Source organism: Mus caroli, unplaced genomic scaffold (genome assembly GCF_978045245.1).
Source record: "Mus caroli unplaced genomic scaffold, Mus_caroli_1 scaffold_19, whole genome shotgun sequence".
Classification (NCBI taxonomy): Eukaryota; Metazoa; Chordata; class Mammalia; order Rodentia; family Muridae; genus Mus; species Mus caroli.
Window position 1 is genome coordinate 56,059,059 of NW_028227274.1, and position 16,666 is coordinate 56,075,724.

The 16,666-nt window shown below is 42.8% G+C and overlaps 1 protein-coding gene across 1 annotated transcript in view; it reads right to left on the reverse strand.

Annotated features, from left to right (window-relative positions):
• Fbn2 (fibrillin 2) overlaps window positions 1-16,666 on the reverse strand; it is a 198,052-nt gene that overhangs the window by 29,093 nt on the left and 152,293 nt on the right. Inside the window, exons 40-50 of the mRNA XM_021150431.2 lie at window positions 15,858-15,983; window positions 15,145-15,297; window positions 12,684-12,752; window positions 11,270-11,395; window positions 11,016-11,141; window positions 10,387-10,512; window positions 7,737-7,853; window positions 6,648-6,776; window positions 5,133-5,252; window positions 1,710-1,835; window positions 938-1,090 (exon numbers count right to left, since the gene is read on the reverse strand). Of these exons, the coding sequence (XP_021006090.1) occupies window positions 938-1,090; window positions 1,710-1,835; window positions 5,133-5,252; window positions 6,648-6,776; window positions 7,737-7,853; window positions 10,387-10,512; window positions 11,016-11,141; window positions 11,270-11,395; window positions 12,684-12,752; window positions 15,145-15,297; window positions 15,858-15,983 (1,371 nt within the window). The remainder of the gene's footprint in view (window positions 1-937; window positions 1,091-1,709; window positions 1,836-5,132; window positions 5,253-6,647; window positions 6,777-7,736; window positions 7,854-10,386; window positions 10,513-11,015; window positions 11,142-11,269; window positions 11,396-12,683; window positions 12,753-15,144; window positions 15,298-15,857; window positions 15,984-16,666) is intronic.

Below are 16,666 nucleotides of genomic sequence, written 5' to 3' on the forward strand. Positions count from 1 at the left end.
TTTCTTTCTTTCATCTTTTTTTCTGGTCTGTTGTTTTGCAACAGAGTCTGAAACTTGCTCTGTAGACCAGGCTGGCCTTACACTCATGAGATCGGCCTGCTTTCTGCCTCTCGAGTGCTAGGTGTAAAGGTTCACACAACTGTACATGACCATTTTTGTTTTGTTTTAATGCCCAACGCTGAGCAGACTCAGAGAGGCTATCTGAGCTTCTACTAGGATCTCACCAGCCTGAGGACTCTACCTCTGTTTAACACCAGGAAGTCCAAAAACTTCCCTGTCCTTTATACACACAGAAACCATTTCTAATCTAGTGACCGACCCTCCCCAGGGTGACCTCGCTGGGAGTTACTCTATAATTCACTGGTGCTGATGGATCCCTTGGGGGCTTTGGGGCCATTGTGTTGATTTTAGTTCTCGGAATCTTGTGTAACATTATGAGAACCACAGCCCATGAAATTACACCGACATGGGATTTTCTTATCTATGTATTTCTTTTTGATGGTAAAGATTAAACTCTAGCCTTGCTGGTGTTAGGCCTATGCTCTATTGCCAAGCTTGTCTTTAGCACTTTCAGCTTGGGACTTGTGGAGTTATGTGGAGTTTATTTTCCATCCTTTTCTTGCCTCTTCTGCCCAGTTAAGTCTTCAGAAAGCACGTAGGACTAATGTGTTAAAAGGAAAGGTAAGTGGGTGGTCTCGGTATCAGTGTACACAGGCTATACATGAATGTTGGGGCGGGGGTGGATCTTGCCAAGTGGCTGCTCACAGAACCTATACAAAGTTCTATACAAAGGTATAACTTCCCCCTCTACAAAGTCTCAACAAAATTCCCTCCCTCCCTCTCCTTCTCCCTCCTTCTCTCCTTCTCCCTCCCTATCTCCCTGTCTCCCCCCACCCCCTCTCCCTCTCTTTCTCTGTCTCCCTGCCATTGCTCTCACCTTCGTCATCTTTGGGGCACAGCTCACACGGATCCCCCCAGCCCTCGCCTGGCATCTTGCTGCAACAGCATTTTGCTTTGGTGGTGTTGAAGGCTTTGGGTACAGAACACTTTCCGTTTTCAAAGTTGGTGAAGCAGAAGCTCTGGCGAGTATCTAATTGGGAAAGCAAACAGCAGAGCTCCTCACTGCTCTTTAAACACATGGGACAACATGATGCAACTGGTTCTGATCGAACATTTCTCATGAGCAGGACACAGGGCACACACAAGATCAGTAGTTAAGAGACAGGCCTGGGCATTCTCCATGGGTCACTTTCATTTGCTAGTTTAAAGTGATCCACGTACAAAATGTTATTAGATCTAAAATGTTTTTATGATGTGTTTAGGGATTTGTAAAATCAGCCTCAGTCGGGAACATATTCCCACAGTCTCCCCCGTTGACTCTCCCATCAAAGCTGTATAAAAACAATGAATTTAACTTTCAGTAAATTAAACTGTGCCCGAGGCAACTCATGTACTGATACATAACAGCCCATGCCAGCAACGAAATAAAAACGGTACAGTGAGACAAATTTTCTCTTAGCATAAAATCAGAGAGTATGTGTTAATAACGCTAACAGAGTGTTCTACGGGCAGTCTGTCTGAGACGCTGCTGAGAAATCTGGGTTGCAGTTGCAAATGGTGTATTATGAGTAGACCTCATTTTTGTCATGATAAAGTCCTAGCCCAATGAAGAGAGAGAGGGCGACAGAGGAGGTCAGTCTACCACTTACCGAAGCATCTCCTCCCGTTGTCAGATAAGACAAAGCCAGGGGGGCAGATGCACTGGAAGCCCCCTGGGGTGTTGGTGCAGGAACCAAAAAGGCAAATGTTGGGGTCCTCATCGCATTCATTTATATCTACAGAACAGTGAGAGTTTGTTAATCAATATCCCTTTCTACAGTTGAAAATAAATCTACCTGTCCATACTCCAATGGTCATTCATTAAAGGACATTTATTAAATGGAACTGCAGATGACAGTCTGCAGGTAGCGAATTTATCCTTTTAAGGTAAACTGTTGCTTTAAAAGTGAAAGATCATATCCAATTTGAGCCAGCCACATGCCAGAGTTTCTCATGCCCACCTCCATGTCCCTGACACTTGATAACTATGGGTGGGACCTCTCTGTCTATCTGACATGACTGACATACATGTCTCACAGATTCAGCCTTGACTCATGGACCCTCTCCCAAACACCTCCTTTGGAAACCCAACCCGGGATCCCTCTGGCTTTTTGATGCCTACACACAAGTGTGTAGCTGCCTGTTCTACTACTCAGTACCCTCTACACAGTTTTGGGTACCACCCAGTTACTGTACATTTCTTCACCAGTGGCTGCATCTTTTCTCTGTTCTTCTCTTCACACTGCCACCTTCTAAACATGCGACTGATTGTACTGAATGATCCAGTCAATGGAACGAGACTATGAGAGAGAGTATCGTTTCCCAAAGTCCAGACTGACACTTTAATATAAGGAATCTTTCCCATTGGTTTTCAGTCTGTCTGTCTCTGTCTCTCTCACCGTGCGTGTGTGTGTGTGTGTGTGTGTGTGTGAGAGAGAGAGAGAGAGAGAGAGAGAGAGAGAGAGAGAGAGAGAGAGACTTATTTAGCAGGTTATTTTATTCAAGAGACAAAATACTACAACTTCAAGAAAGTTAGAATGCAATACCAAGACTATCTGACTCATGTTGTGCCTTCTGCCCCCACTGTGATGTCTGGCACATGCTTTCAATTTAATTCTCTAAACGAGTCAGATCACATCCCTTTTTAAAAACTCCCTCCCTCATGATGCTTACAGGACCAAGTTCAGCCTTCCCAATGCTATGGTACCCACTTCCAGAGCGTCTCTTCTAGTTATGATTTATCTTTCTTTGATTAGTAAATTCCTATCTAGTATGTAGGAGGGACTCTGGGTGACTGCTGACCCTTTGTGGCTGGTGTCTGTGACACGCCATCTCACACCTGCCTCAGTTTTCTAAAGTGTTGTTACATCCCGGACACACCTAACGTTCAGGGCTCACCATGATCTATTGTAAGGAAAAGCTTTTCAACAGGTTCACTCACATAATATGTCTCTCCAGTTAGGTAGGAGACCCCATAAAAGTCAAATCTGCACTTCTGTAAGCCCACTGTTATATATCAGAGCTGCCACATTCTCACCACCGTATCTGTGGAATGCACATATGCCTCTGTGTATGTGTGCACACAACTCTGTGTGTGTTTGCATCTGAGCATGACCATGTTAGAGGAATCTCATCTGAGAAAAACTGGTACAAGAGACACTTAGTTGGTATAAAATTAGTATAGGGTAAAGTAATTTAACTAAAAACAAACTTTTCATAGGAAGATAATAGTTGTCCAAGGAGCAAGGTTTAGGTCAAGAAAGGCAATGCGAATGAAATGCAAACTGAATCATAGACGTGAGTGCTTTCAACAAGACAGAGGTACCTATGATGCCACAGTGCGGAAACACACACGTTTCTATTCCCATACCACTAGCTTACGTGCAGCTGTCGTGATCACTCCATATAAGGGCGGGAGTGGATACAATGAAGAACCAAAATTGAACATGAAGACCAAAACTGAGAGCTCACTGGATACTGTGCAAACATGAAGACCCAAGTTTAAATCCCCAGAATTTACTGTCAAGGCTGGGGTTGGTCCCATGTGACTGTAGCTTCAGCTCTAAGACATATAGATACACGAGGATCACCAGGGCTAGCTGCCTTCGAGCCTCGTTCCAGGTTCAGTGAGAGACTGTTTCAAGGGAACAAGGGCAATAGCACCTGTACATATGCATGGTATACACACACCATGCACACATGCATACACACCACACACACATATAACACAAGTATACTATATACAAGTACATACTTCCCACCATGTATATACATAACACACACTATACACACATATATACACACACACACACACACATACCACACACACAAATACACATATACTTGCAATACATGAATACTGTCCACACACATGCCATACCACATACACACATATTTATACACTACACACACACACACACACACACACACACACACACACACACACACCACTATTGTGGTTAATACTGCTAGCTTTAAAGAAAGGGATTGATGGACTACAGAATTTCTTTGTTACTTTGCTGTAAAATCATCTGTGCATATACATACACAAATAAAAATTCCTCTTCCATATCCCCCCAAACAAAATTTAACAAACTGGCAGAGATAATCTTAAACTTTCAAGAAACGTTTTTTACCAGTTGATTTGACTATTTGACTATGCTTTTATTATTTTGGCTAGAAGATACGACCGAATCTCATAATAAACTATATATACTATATTGAATGACTAGGGATACTCATAATACCTAGTCACTTGGTCTGAAACACAGCTCAATTCTGTGAAGTCCATAGCCCTTTTAACTAGCAACTGTCTCGAATGTGAACATCAGAGCTCTTCATCTTCGGGATCTTGACATGGGTGATGGAATGAAAGCCTCAGAGACAAAGACATCCTTTGTGATCCCTCTGTGCTAGCAAAACCTCACTTGGCTGCTGCTGCTTCAGATGTCAATCATGCAACAAGAGCAATTCATAGAACGTGGAATCAAGTGGGCTGTGCGGAGGTCACCCTCATCGGGTCTGTAGGGCATTCCGAGAGCCCATTCTGAGGCTGAACAGTGTTCTGTTCCGTAGAAGACATCAGCGATCCAAGGGGATGAATATTTTCTACTTTTGTATAAGTAACACCTACCCAAGAGGGGAAACGGTCAAGAGGACCATCGAGGCTTCTGCTTCTGCTTCATATTTTCATGAGCCTGGACACCGTTAATAGCTATTTTAAAATCACATGCCAAAGATTACACTGTAGACCTTTTTAAAATTTAGTAGATGGTCTTTCCTGACATTTAGAATGTGGCTACAGAGTATAAGGAAAATCCCTTGACTAGCACTTCTGTTGATGGAAACAAGCCCACATCCCTAAGCTGCTAACCCAACCATTTTTGATGGTTCAATAAAACAGATGCAGGCAGCTATGTGTTTCATCCCGGAGGCCCCCATGTGCACAGTGGCTGGGGTTGATGTTTGTTTTTCTCCCACACACTTTTTTCTCCCCCCACAACTCATGACCTCAGCATGAACCCGATCCTCACCAATGCAGTTTTCGCTTCTCACTTCATATCCAGGGGGGCAGATGCACCTGAAGGAGCCCTCCAAATTCTGACAGGTCCCAGGAGAACAGGAGCCAGGAAGTGCGACACACTCATTAGTATCTTTAGAGAGAAAGAAGACAAAAGAAAAAAAAAAACAAAAAAAATGTAACAATGAGACAATCATTGCAGACATCTGTCTGCTAAATGACAGTGACATAGATTCCACTTGGGCCCTCTGATCCGTTGGGTCACTGTGGACAAAGACACCCTGTCACTCCTCCGATATTGTAGCTGGTTCATAAGGCTGTTAATTGTTATGATTCATTCCTTCATGTACATTTATTGAGACCTAGTCTCAAGCACTAATAAAAAGTCTCCCTATGATGTCTTCCCAACTGGCAATTAATACCCCGACACAGGTCATGGCAGTCCTGCGATCTGATGATAAAAGCGTGGATGAGCAGAGTATGCCTGTGGGAGTTCATATTGTCTCATCAGGCTGCGCAGCTTCAGTTTCCTTTCCTTTCCTTTCCTTTCCTTTCCTTTCCTTTCCTTTCCTTTCCTTTCCTTTCCTTTCCTTTCCTTTCCTTTCCTTTCCTTTTTCCTTTCCTTTTTCCTTTCCTTTTTCCTTTCCTTTTTCCTTTCCTTTTTCCTTTCCTTTTTCCTTTCCTTTTTCCTTTCCTTTTTCCTTTCCTTTTTCCTTTCCTTTTTCCTTTCCTTTCCTTTCCTTTCCTTTCCTTTCCTTTCCTTTTTCCTTTCCTTTTTCCTTTCCTTTTTCCTTTCCTTTTTCCTTTCCTTTTTCCTTTCCTTTTTCCTTTCCTTTTTCCTTTCCTTTTTCCTTTCCTTTTTCCTTTCCTTTTTCCTTTCCTTTTTCCTTTCCTTTTTCCTTTCCTTTTTCCTTTCCTTTTTCCTTTCCTTTTTCCTTTCCTTTTTCCTTTCCTTTTTCCTTTCCTTTTTCCTTTCCTTTTTCCTTTCCTTTTTCCTTTCCTTTTTCCTTTCCTTTTTCCTTTCCTTTTTCCTTTCCTTTTTCCTTTCCTTTTTCCTTTCCTTTTTCCTTTCCTTTTTCCTTTCCTTTTTCCTTTCCTTTTTCCTTTCCTTTTTCCTTTCCTTTTTCCTTTCCTTTTTCCTTTCCTTTTTCCTTTCCTTTTTCCTTTCCTTTTTCCTTTCCTTTTTCCTTTCCTTTTTCCTTTCCTTTTTCCTTTCCTTTTTCCTTTCCTTTTTCCTTTCCTTTTTCCTTTCCTTTCCTTCTTTCCTTTCCTTTCCTTTCCTTTCCTTTCCTTTCCTTTCCTTTCCTTTCCTTTCCTTTCCTTTTGTTCTTTTCTTTCTTTCTTTTCTTTCTTTCTTTCTTTCTTTCTTTCTTTCTTTCTTTTTTTTTTTTTTAAGACAGGGTTTCTCTGTATAGCCCTGGCTGTCCTAGAACTCACTTTGTAGACCAGGCTGGCCTCGAACTCAGAAATCTGCCTGCCTCTGCCTCCTAAGTGCTGGGATTAAAGGCGTGTGCCACCAGTTTCTTACCGATACAGTTTTTGCCGTCTGGAGTCAGTTCGTAACCCTCGTTGCACAGGCACTTGAAGGAGCCGATTTCATTGAAGCACCGTCCGTTTCTGCACACCTGGCCAAAAAACGAGCTGCACTCGTCTATGTCTGCAAAGCAAAAGAGGGGTCAGTGCTTCAGTGGGGAGCGTGTCGACACACCCTTACAAAAGGTCTACACTGTACTCTAATAACAGAAAAGAAAACGGCACACATTATCCCTATCGGGAACACTGAGGGCCTCCTCATTTTTTTCAAGGGCGGGAGCTATAATTTAGACATTTATGAACAGGTAAAGTTTTACGGGTTAAAGGTGAGTCTTTCTTTTTTTTCCCCAGTTGGAGAGTATTTCTTTTGGCAGAGGAGAAAGGACTATGGGATATAACCCAACTCCTTTACCTGTACATAAGGATTGTACACAAATGACAAAGGGAATAGACCATTGTTACCCTTTTTCTTATCTTTGCTCCACCTCCTTGTGGGGACCTCTCCAGCATCAGTTCCCATGTCCTAATTGTATGTGGTTGTGAGGAAAAAGCTGAAACCCTGTACCAGGCACCACTGCAGTTTGAGGGTTCATCTCAAAACCTGTTTGCTGTGCATTTTTGGGGGGGTGGGGTGGGGAAAGGCATACAGGCTTTTGAAGCTGATGGACAAGGACATTTTAAGACACAGACCTGTGTATGTAGAAATCTGCAGGGGTTCAAGTGTGGATTAGGAATGAAGTCATACAACTTGTGAGGTGTAACACGGGGATAAGAGAGGGTCCCTCTCTCTGTCTCACCAAGAGGGGACAGAGAGCCTAAACTATAAATCAGTCCTGATCCACTTACAGGCATCTCAGTGACCTTTCACCCTGATAGACTGGATTTGTAAGAAAGGGCTGGAAGCAGTACACGGCCCACTGAGGGCAACTGGGGGGTTCGCAGTGGCTTTGCCTATTTCCTGGCACACGTGCAAGTTTAGCAACAAAAGTCACCCGTGCTCTTGGTTTTATTTATGTATTTTTTTATTTCGGTACATTCTGTAGGGGTAAAGGAGGTCCGAGGACAGACAGACAGAAAGACTTACCTAGGCAATCGTTGTTGTGAGTGAGCTCGAACCCAGGGTAACACAGACAGTTGTAGGATCCCACAGTGTTCTTACAAGTCCCGTTTCCGCACGGGTGCCGCTCACACTCGTCGACATCTACCAAGAAGAACTCAGCTTTTACCTAGAACCAGGCATGCACCTCTAACGTCTTCTTGCCCGCTCTAAGGAGAGTGCTAGGGACCCAAGCTTACTTAATAAAAATAAGAACGTGAAAAGGGGGGCACAAATCAAACTTATGTATTTACGAAGGAGAAATTTAATTCCCTATCGGTCAGTACAATTCTCAGCAACAGAGGGCGGAGAGGCGTGCCACCGGCAGAGATGTTGCAGAGAGCGGGCTTGCTTGTCAAATAGCAAAACATTCTTAACACTTATTAAAGAATTTATATATCTTAATTTCAGAAGGAAAACTTTAGCCCCTTTGATGAAATAGTGAAATCCAAGGAGTTCATTTAGAATTAATCATAAGCTTTCCAAAATTCCTGGCATGAACAGTTAGCAAGGTTATCCCAGACAGGAGGCAGAGGGCTTGAAAGGATCGGTTTCAGCACAGGATACCCCCAAAACCAAGTTCTCAGCACAAAGGAGACTTATGTGCCCCAGAGGGAAAAAGGTTGTGGAATAAGGGACAAAGACAGGAGATAGAAAACAAAGAAGAAGGGGAAGGAAGTGAGGGAGAGGGGACAGGGGTATTTGTCCGGGAGGGGGACAAAGGACTCCTCTTGATGGAGAGGAGACAGCCATGGCCCAATGGTGGTTGGTGGTTTATAAAAGTTGAAGGCGAAACCCATGTTAGGATTCATTTTGATTGGGAATGCTAATTAGGGCAGCTCAAAGTGGTCATTTGATTGCTTGACTTCAGTACTTAGAAAGCTAGACCTTGGTAGTCAGTCTCAGGTGGAGGATGTGGCCAAGTAAGGGAACAGACCTTGGTGGGTACCTTTAGAAATGCAATCTAACTCTTATTTATTTATTCATTTATTTAGCAAGGCAGAGTGAATCAGGAAGGACAAGGTCTGCCAGAGCTGTGATGGTCATTCTTGGACTGGCAAAGAGTTCCTTTAAGGCCTTTGAGCTGGGAGGCCAGCCTTGCAAAGAGCCACCGTACAAGGAGCAGACACAGCTCTTTAGAAGGAGAGCTATGTCCCAGAGGTCTGAGGATCTGACTGACTTTTATCATGGAAGAACTGCTAACACTAGGGCAGCTTTTTTTTCCCATATGAATTTCTGAGTCATAAATATCACGGATCTGGGGACGGGGGCGCAGATTATACTCTCTGCAAGAGCACAGATGGAGTCCCCCGTGTCTCTTGTAAAAGCAAGCATTCCCACAATGTGCATGGACAGGGGACGGGAACTTGTGATAGCCTCCGCACAGGCACCAGTTAGAGATTTCCCCATCACTCTGGGGCAGCCCATGGTGGGACGGTACACTCAGGGAGCAGTGGGTAAACTGAGGCTTTCCCCAGCTGCTCCTCATTGCACAGATACTTCATGAAGGGACCGCTTCCACACTACTGAAGCCCAGCTTTCACACTCACTTAGCAAGCATCTAGAATCCCCAAAGATTGGGTACACAGCCTTGGCCTTCCCACACAGAGAGTGTGCTACATCTGAATAAGCAAATTTTAAATTCAATTTTCCTCTTTCAAATATGAAGCACAGAGAGGAACTCTGGCAGAGGCCCAGCCCCCTACTGACATCAGAGTTGGGACATTCTGGCAGTCCCAGCTTCAGGGCACCCTTCTGCCCTCTACCATGTATGTGCCTTTGTAAACAACCTAAGCCCCACTCTGATTTCCTTTTTTTTTTTTTTTAAATTTAAATTAGGTATTATTTCATTTACATTTCCAATGCTATCCCAAAAGTCCCCTACACCCTCCCCTACCCACTACCCCACCCACCCACTCCCACTTCTTGGCCCTGGCATTCCCCTGTACTGAGGCATATAAAGTTTGCACAACCAATGGGCCTCTCTTTCCACTGATGGCTGACTAGACCATCTCCTGATACATATGCAGCTAGAGACAGAGTTCCAGGAGGTACTGGTTAGTTCATATTGTTGTTCCACCTATAGGGTTGCAGATCCCCTCAGCTCCTTGGGTACTTTCTCTAGCTCCTCCACTGGGGGCCCTGTGATCTATTCAATAGCTGACTGTGAGCATTTCCTTATCTAGCCGCTATGTTGGCTAATGGGAATCCATTTTAAAGACGCTGGTTATATTCACTTCTGCAATCATGTTAAGAGTTAAAGCTGAAACTGGTGCTGTTAAGTCCTAAGCTATATTCTCAATAAAAAGAATGTGTATTTGCATGGTGCTTATGTTAGTAGGGTCACCCTTTCTCCTCGTTTGCACTCCAAAATATGCTGTGTGAGTGATTTCCACTTAGCCCCAAGTGTGCCTGAATGCACATCATCTCATAGGAACTTCAGGAGCAAAATGCTGAGACTTGCTGAGCATTTTGAGAACCTACTGTGGTATTGTCTCTGCTTGCCAGTTTTACATCAAAGCCTTAAACTGTTTAGCATGGCAGAGACGTCTTCGTGGCTGGGGTCATGTGATGGTGTCATCATCTGCCCTTAAGTCCCAGCCTCACGTCACTCCCTGGGCCAGAGCACCCTTCTTACCCATGCACATGGTCTGGTCTTGAGAAGCCTTAAAGCCATTGTTGCAGATACACTGGTAACTCCCTTGCAAATCAACACACAACCCATGACTGCAAACATTAGGAATTTCCAAGCATTCATTGCGATCTAAAACAGAAAAATAAAAAATAAAAAATAAAAAAGAGAGAAAGAAAGAAAGAAAGAAAGAAAGAAAGAAAGAAAGAAAGGGACACATGTTATACATATCTGAGTTTTATTAAGATTCCTTTGTTTTGCACAGAGCATTTCTCTAACCTGCTATTAATTATTATAGACAGGCTGAGAATGAACCAGAACAATAGCTGACTGAAAATAAGCAAGCCTTTCAAGAATCCACAGCCCCCCCCTTTCCAGTCATGCAAGTTTTGTAGGTTGACTGGGACCTCAAAGATTCTATTTTCTACCAGAGAAATCCACCGAAGCAATCTCTTTTCTCAACACACTAATCTGAAAGTTACGGTGGGAGCCTTTCAGCATGACAGATAGATAGAGTTAGACAGTCCTTCTAAAGTCATCCTGAGAGTATGCTGTGGAGAGGAAGCAAAGGAGCCCTTTGAGAGCAGGGGACCTCACGGTGGGCTGTGGTTGGTGACCGCCGGCCTCTTGCTTACCTACACAGGCCCCGTTGGGGGAGAGTTTGAAGCCGGCCGCACACTCGCAGCGGTAGCTGCCAGGGCTGTTGATACAGTCTGCGTTGCGTTGGCACAGATTGTCGCCGTTGCTACACTCGTCGATGTCTGCAAGAGCGACAGGTCCAGATAAACAGCTATTCACTATCACTTTGGGTGGGGGGTCACATTCATGTCCTCAGCTCTTAAACACAAAACCAGATGCCCTCCTAGAAGCCGTAATTTTCTCAGATTACCTTCACAGACTAAGAGCAGGTCGTTGTAGCTGAAGCCTGTCGGGCATTCGCAGCGGAAGCTACCGATCTGGTTAATGCACACACCGTTTGCACAGATGCCCGGAATCTCTTTACACTCGTCAATGTCTGAAATGGAACGGATTAGGTAAAATACATGTGGTTCTCTGCTACCTGTCCTTACCACCTTACCCCGTAAGGATGATGCTATGTGTAGCCTGAAGTGAAAATACGCACTCTCTGTTCAAGTCAAATACAAACTGGCATAAACAGTCTTGTGGTTTCTGAAGAACTAGAGACCACAGAGCGGTTAGTTTCCCGAAAGAGCTTTAGAACAGTAAAGATGGTTTGTAAAACACAGCAAGTGACCTTAGTGGGCAATAAGGCAAGTGAACCTCTTGCCCTGGTTGGGGACATTGAGCCCCAACCACAAGTTCTATCAGGTCACCCAGATAGCTGTCAATCCTCTGATAAAGCTATGTTTCCTTAAGTTGATATATTTCGTTATACACTTGCTCAAGTATATTCCTTCAGAGAGACTTAAAACCATATTGCTTAAGCTATGAAGAAAAAAAACCTAGAATTAGCAACTGAAGTCCATTCAGATGGAAGTAATTTATCTGAAAAGGAATTCTGTATATTCAAATGAGATCAAACAAAGGGGATGGTATAAAAATATACTGCAACCTTAAGCTCTACTTTTGAAAAGACTAACTAGTAATTAAAATAACGTGTGGAGCTGGAGAGGTGGTTCGGTCTGTGAGAGCTTGCCACAGAAGCAGAGGGCCCTGGCTTCAGATCCCTAGCATCCATATAAATGTTGGACACACGGGCTTTTATCTGTAATCCCAGGGCTGTGATGGGGAGGGTCAGAGAGGGTAGATCCCTGGAGTTCCTGGCCAGTTTCCCAGGCTGAATAAGGGATCTTTAGATTTAGTGAGAGAGCCTGTTTCAGAAAATAGTGTAGAGAGAGACAAGGGAAGGCATGAGATGCCAGTCTCTGGCTTTTAATAAATACTGACACACATGCACGTATGTAACCACACATATATACATATGGCACATTCATGCCTCCATACACAAAATGAGGTGGATTATTTAACCATGTAAAACAATATGCATGACAAGGAAATTCACATTTTTATGTGTGGTATGCATGGAATCTTGAGGTTGCAAAGTAATTATAATTTAATTGCTAGGCTATGCTGATAGAATATAACAATTTTATTAACACTTGGTCAACGTAATGTAAGCATTGTTGCTCGGTTTATTAACTAAGCACATTAGCCTGGAGTCCAGATCATTTGATATTTGGAGTACTATTGAATTGAGACATATGAGTACAAAATATGATATATATGAATACGTTTACATATGTATATATGTACATTCCCAAATACAATGGGGACAAACTTACCAACAGCTTTTCCTGTGTGAATGTCAAAGGTGAATCCAGGAATATTTCCACATATAGTCTTAAAGTCAGCTGTGGAACAGACACATTTAAAATACCTTTATGCCATTATTTTCACCAACAAGAACAGTGCTATATTATTCACAGCCGGTCTTAAAACAGCAGCTTGGATGTAAAGCTCCAGGCCAAGCATTTGAAGAGTGAGTAGGGAAGGGGCATTTCCCCTCCTTGCAGAGGCAGCTTTGATGGGTGTGTTTAGCCTTCTCTTGCCCATCCGTGTTCCATGAGAGGAAGTGCAGGCACCCTTACCCTTCTCAGTTATAAAGCTCCCTAAGTCTAAAGTCCATGATTACTGGTTTAGGAAAATAAATGTCACTTTTTTTTCAGTGAAAGGAAATGAAGGGCTTAGGTTTGGGAGCCTAGTCTCTATGTACATCAAAGACCTGACCTGAGACTTGGGCAATCCAAGCAGGGGATTTACTTTCTGATAATTCCTCTAGAAGCTGAGATCAACAATAGTAGCAGGGAGGGGCTACTCCATGGGCGAGCCATGCTAGGTAGGTAGGAAGGTAGGTAAATAGCTAGCCAGATAGATAGATAGACAGACTGACCTGAAAGTGACTAGTCTATTAGAAATCACTGAACTGAGCAAATCTCATATCGATGGCACTTAGAATCACATGTCATAGCCATTTTTTACCACTATAGTCTGTGGAGTTGTGCACATGTGTATCGTAGCCACTGAAAACATTTTGCTCCAACGAGTCACTGTCCCTTTCAGTTTTTGTTGATTTGGTGAATGTTAGGTAAGAATAACCCTTACAGCCTTATATTTCATCTCATGACAAATTGTTCCTTTTATTTCTCAAATTTCATATTCCAGCAGGTAGGGATGTTTAAAAAGGAAGAAGAAGACATTCATGGGTCATCTCTGGCCTGTGTCTCCATTGCAAAACCTTTCCCACACATCTGTGCCTTGTGCAGTCACAGCCCTTTTAAATGCATGGTTTATCGATAATTGTATATTAAAAAGATAAATTGTATATTGTATAAATTGTATGTGGAGCATTCAGAGGTTGGGCATATTAGGTGGAAGACATCCAGGAGGGGTTGTCTTTAGGGGTCACGGTCACACCTGCTTCTGGCTCCTGCCTTTGTCCTCTGCCCCCTGGTCTACACCCTGTACACAAGCTGGTGCTTTAAGCTTCTGCTACTCTGGAGTAAACTGCTCTGTTTGGCTTTTGCCCGCAGGATGGTGACTTTCAGAAACCATGAGCCAAAATAAATCTGTCATCCCTAAGAAGGGTCCCTCAGGTTTTTTGTCACAGTGACAAAAAAAAGAAAAGTTGTCCACACCTCTCTCCTTGAGCTTATGTTAGCATCCTTATAACTGAAGTGCTTGAATGAATGCCATGTCAGTATTTGGTGACACATGCACAGTCAGCTTCTCATCTGTCCTCTCCGCTCAACTTCAGGGGTCTATGACTATGAAAAATGACCATTCCCTAGGTCACATGAGGTCTATATGGAGAGTAATTAAAAGGCAAGTGGTTGCTAGTCTGGTCTTCGTGGTGGCTCACCTTTTATTTCAATGGAATTTGTGCTATAAAAGATCCCCCCCATGCTGGGCTGGAGACAGGCCTTAGTGGCAAAGGACACTGTCTGTCCTCCTGCCTTCAGTTCCCAGCACCCCCGTGGCATATCACAATTATCTATAACTCCAGTTCTTGGAGATTCAATGCCCCCTTCTGGCCTCTGTAGGTACCAGGCACAGAAATTCATAAAGGAAAATACCCATGCGCATACAATAATAAAAATAATTTTAAAATTGTGGTCTTGTAAAGGGTTCCTGTGTGTTGTATGGAAAACTGCACAACGAACGCATTAACAAGATGTTCTATGCAACTTATTTATGAAATACTTTTTTTATATACTTCTCAAGCAAAGTTCATTAACAAATACTTCTTAATCTATGTTTCAAGATTTAATTTAAACAACTATTATTGAAGTTAGTAACTTTTAAGTTACTTTGCCAAAATATTATACTTTCTATGCTGAACACAGTGACAAATAGTAGTTTCTCAATAAATTCATTTGATGAATGGATGGATGAAGGAAGGAATGGCCAGTCTTGTTTGATAATAATTGTAAATTGAGAAAGGCTATAAACTCCAACAACAATGCCTCTTTTCAAGATTTGGACATTATGGGACATGTCTCAGAAGTTACTGCTTGGTTCCCAAAGTGGGTCATGTCATTTGGGAAATCAAGCTTTTTAGATATCTCTGGGATTGAGCATCTCTGGCTACAGTATGCACCCACTGTTACAGTGTATCACTGACAAAGCCTTCAGCAGAGCCTGAGCTGTGCCTACCTGTCCTTGCCATTGGGCATGGAGTACATACCCACTGTGACAGTGTATCACTGACAAAACCTCTCCCAGAGCCTGAGCTGCAGTGCTTACCTGTCCCTGGCGTTGGGCATGGCTCACAAGGTTTGTTCCAGGCTTTGCCGACATTGTACGTGCAGCAGCACATCCTCTTTGTCACGTTAAAAGGCAGCTCGTTTTCACACGTGGTCCCATTATAGCTTCGGTAGCAGAAGCTTTTCCTCATGTCTACACGGAGAGAGATCAGTCAGTGAGGCGGCCAGAGCAGTGAGCCGCGGTTAGCCAGCTCGTTCTCAGCCGGCTTTCATGAGTGACACAATTCTGGAAAAACATCTATCTCGCTCATTGTTTTCAAATGGGACATGTCCTGCTTTTAGGCAAGGCATTTTATGGATAATTTTCTACAGGTGACAATATTGTGTCATGTATTCCCTTCTCTACTACAATATCCACTTAATTGAAAAAAAAATTCATTAATTAATTGAACTGAAAAAATAAAGAGGTAACTGTTGACATTTAAATGCCCTCTCATCTATACAGATGCATTTTTACAAACATAGACAATCGGAATTTTCTAAGATCTGTAACTCTTTAATGCTTGATATTTTTTTTTCTCCCTTAAATCTTGGATTTACAGAGCAGCAGTTCATAGGACTCTGAAATACTTCCCCACTCATAAAGATTTAGTTTCCAAACTTTCTGGACCAGCAAATCTGAGAACAGAAGTGCCGCGGGTACAAAGCCAGCAACCTTGACTCGGGTTGTTAATCTCAGTGAGGGCTACTGACCCATACAGTTATGTCCTCCATTGACTTGCATGTACTCAGGCGGGCAAATGCAAGTGTAATTTCCCAGGGTGTTGTAGCAGGTGCCAGGTCCACAGACGCCGGGATGGGCAAAGCACTCGTCGATATCTACAACAGGCAACAATGTCCAGGAGTTAAGATTGCTCTATGAATTTATATAGCATAGCTTACTAAGTCGATCCCAAGTGATTTTCTAGTTTCACGTTTATAAGATTCAGAAATTAAAAAAAAAAAAAAAACAAAACCAAATGACGTGTTTACATTTACAAAACCACATTTAAGGAAAAGAAAAAAGAAAAAAACCAAAAAGCTCCTAACCCTAAAAATCTATGAATTACAAAAATAGACTAAAGAGGCAAAACCAAATTTGCCTCATGCCTGTATACATTTGTGGAAATTCACATTCTCCAAGAGGAATTTCTTTGAAGTCTGTACCCCCCCCCATGCCATTCGAATTAAATTTTAACAGCAACTTTCAACTGAATGCAGGCTATGAGACCCTCCTTTCAAATTAGAAGCCTCTCACAGGTTCTCATTGCAGGCTAACTAGTGGTTCTTTTTCTTATTAAGTCACATTTCTTTCAGATGCATTTCACCAACAAGTTCAAAACTAACGGCTGTAACTGATGTAATAATGGTATATTCTTAATGTTCAGCTCTAGAGGCAACACCTCATCCCACACAAACACTGATGCTACACCTCCAGCCAGAACTTGAAACAATAACAGTCACCTAAAAATAAAACTATAACTGGTATGTGACAAGAGCTGGTGGGGGGAGGGGGGAAAAGA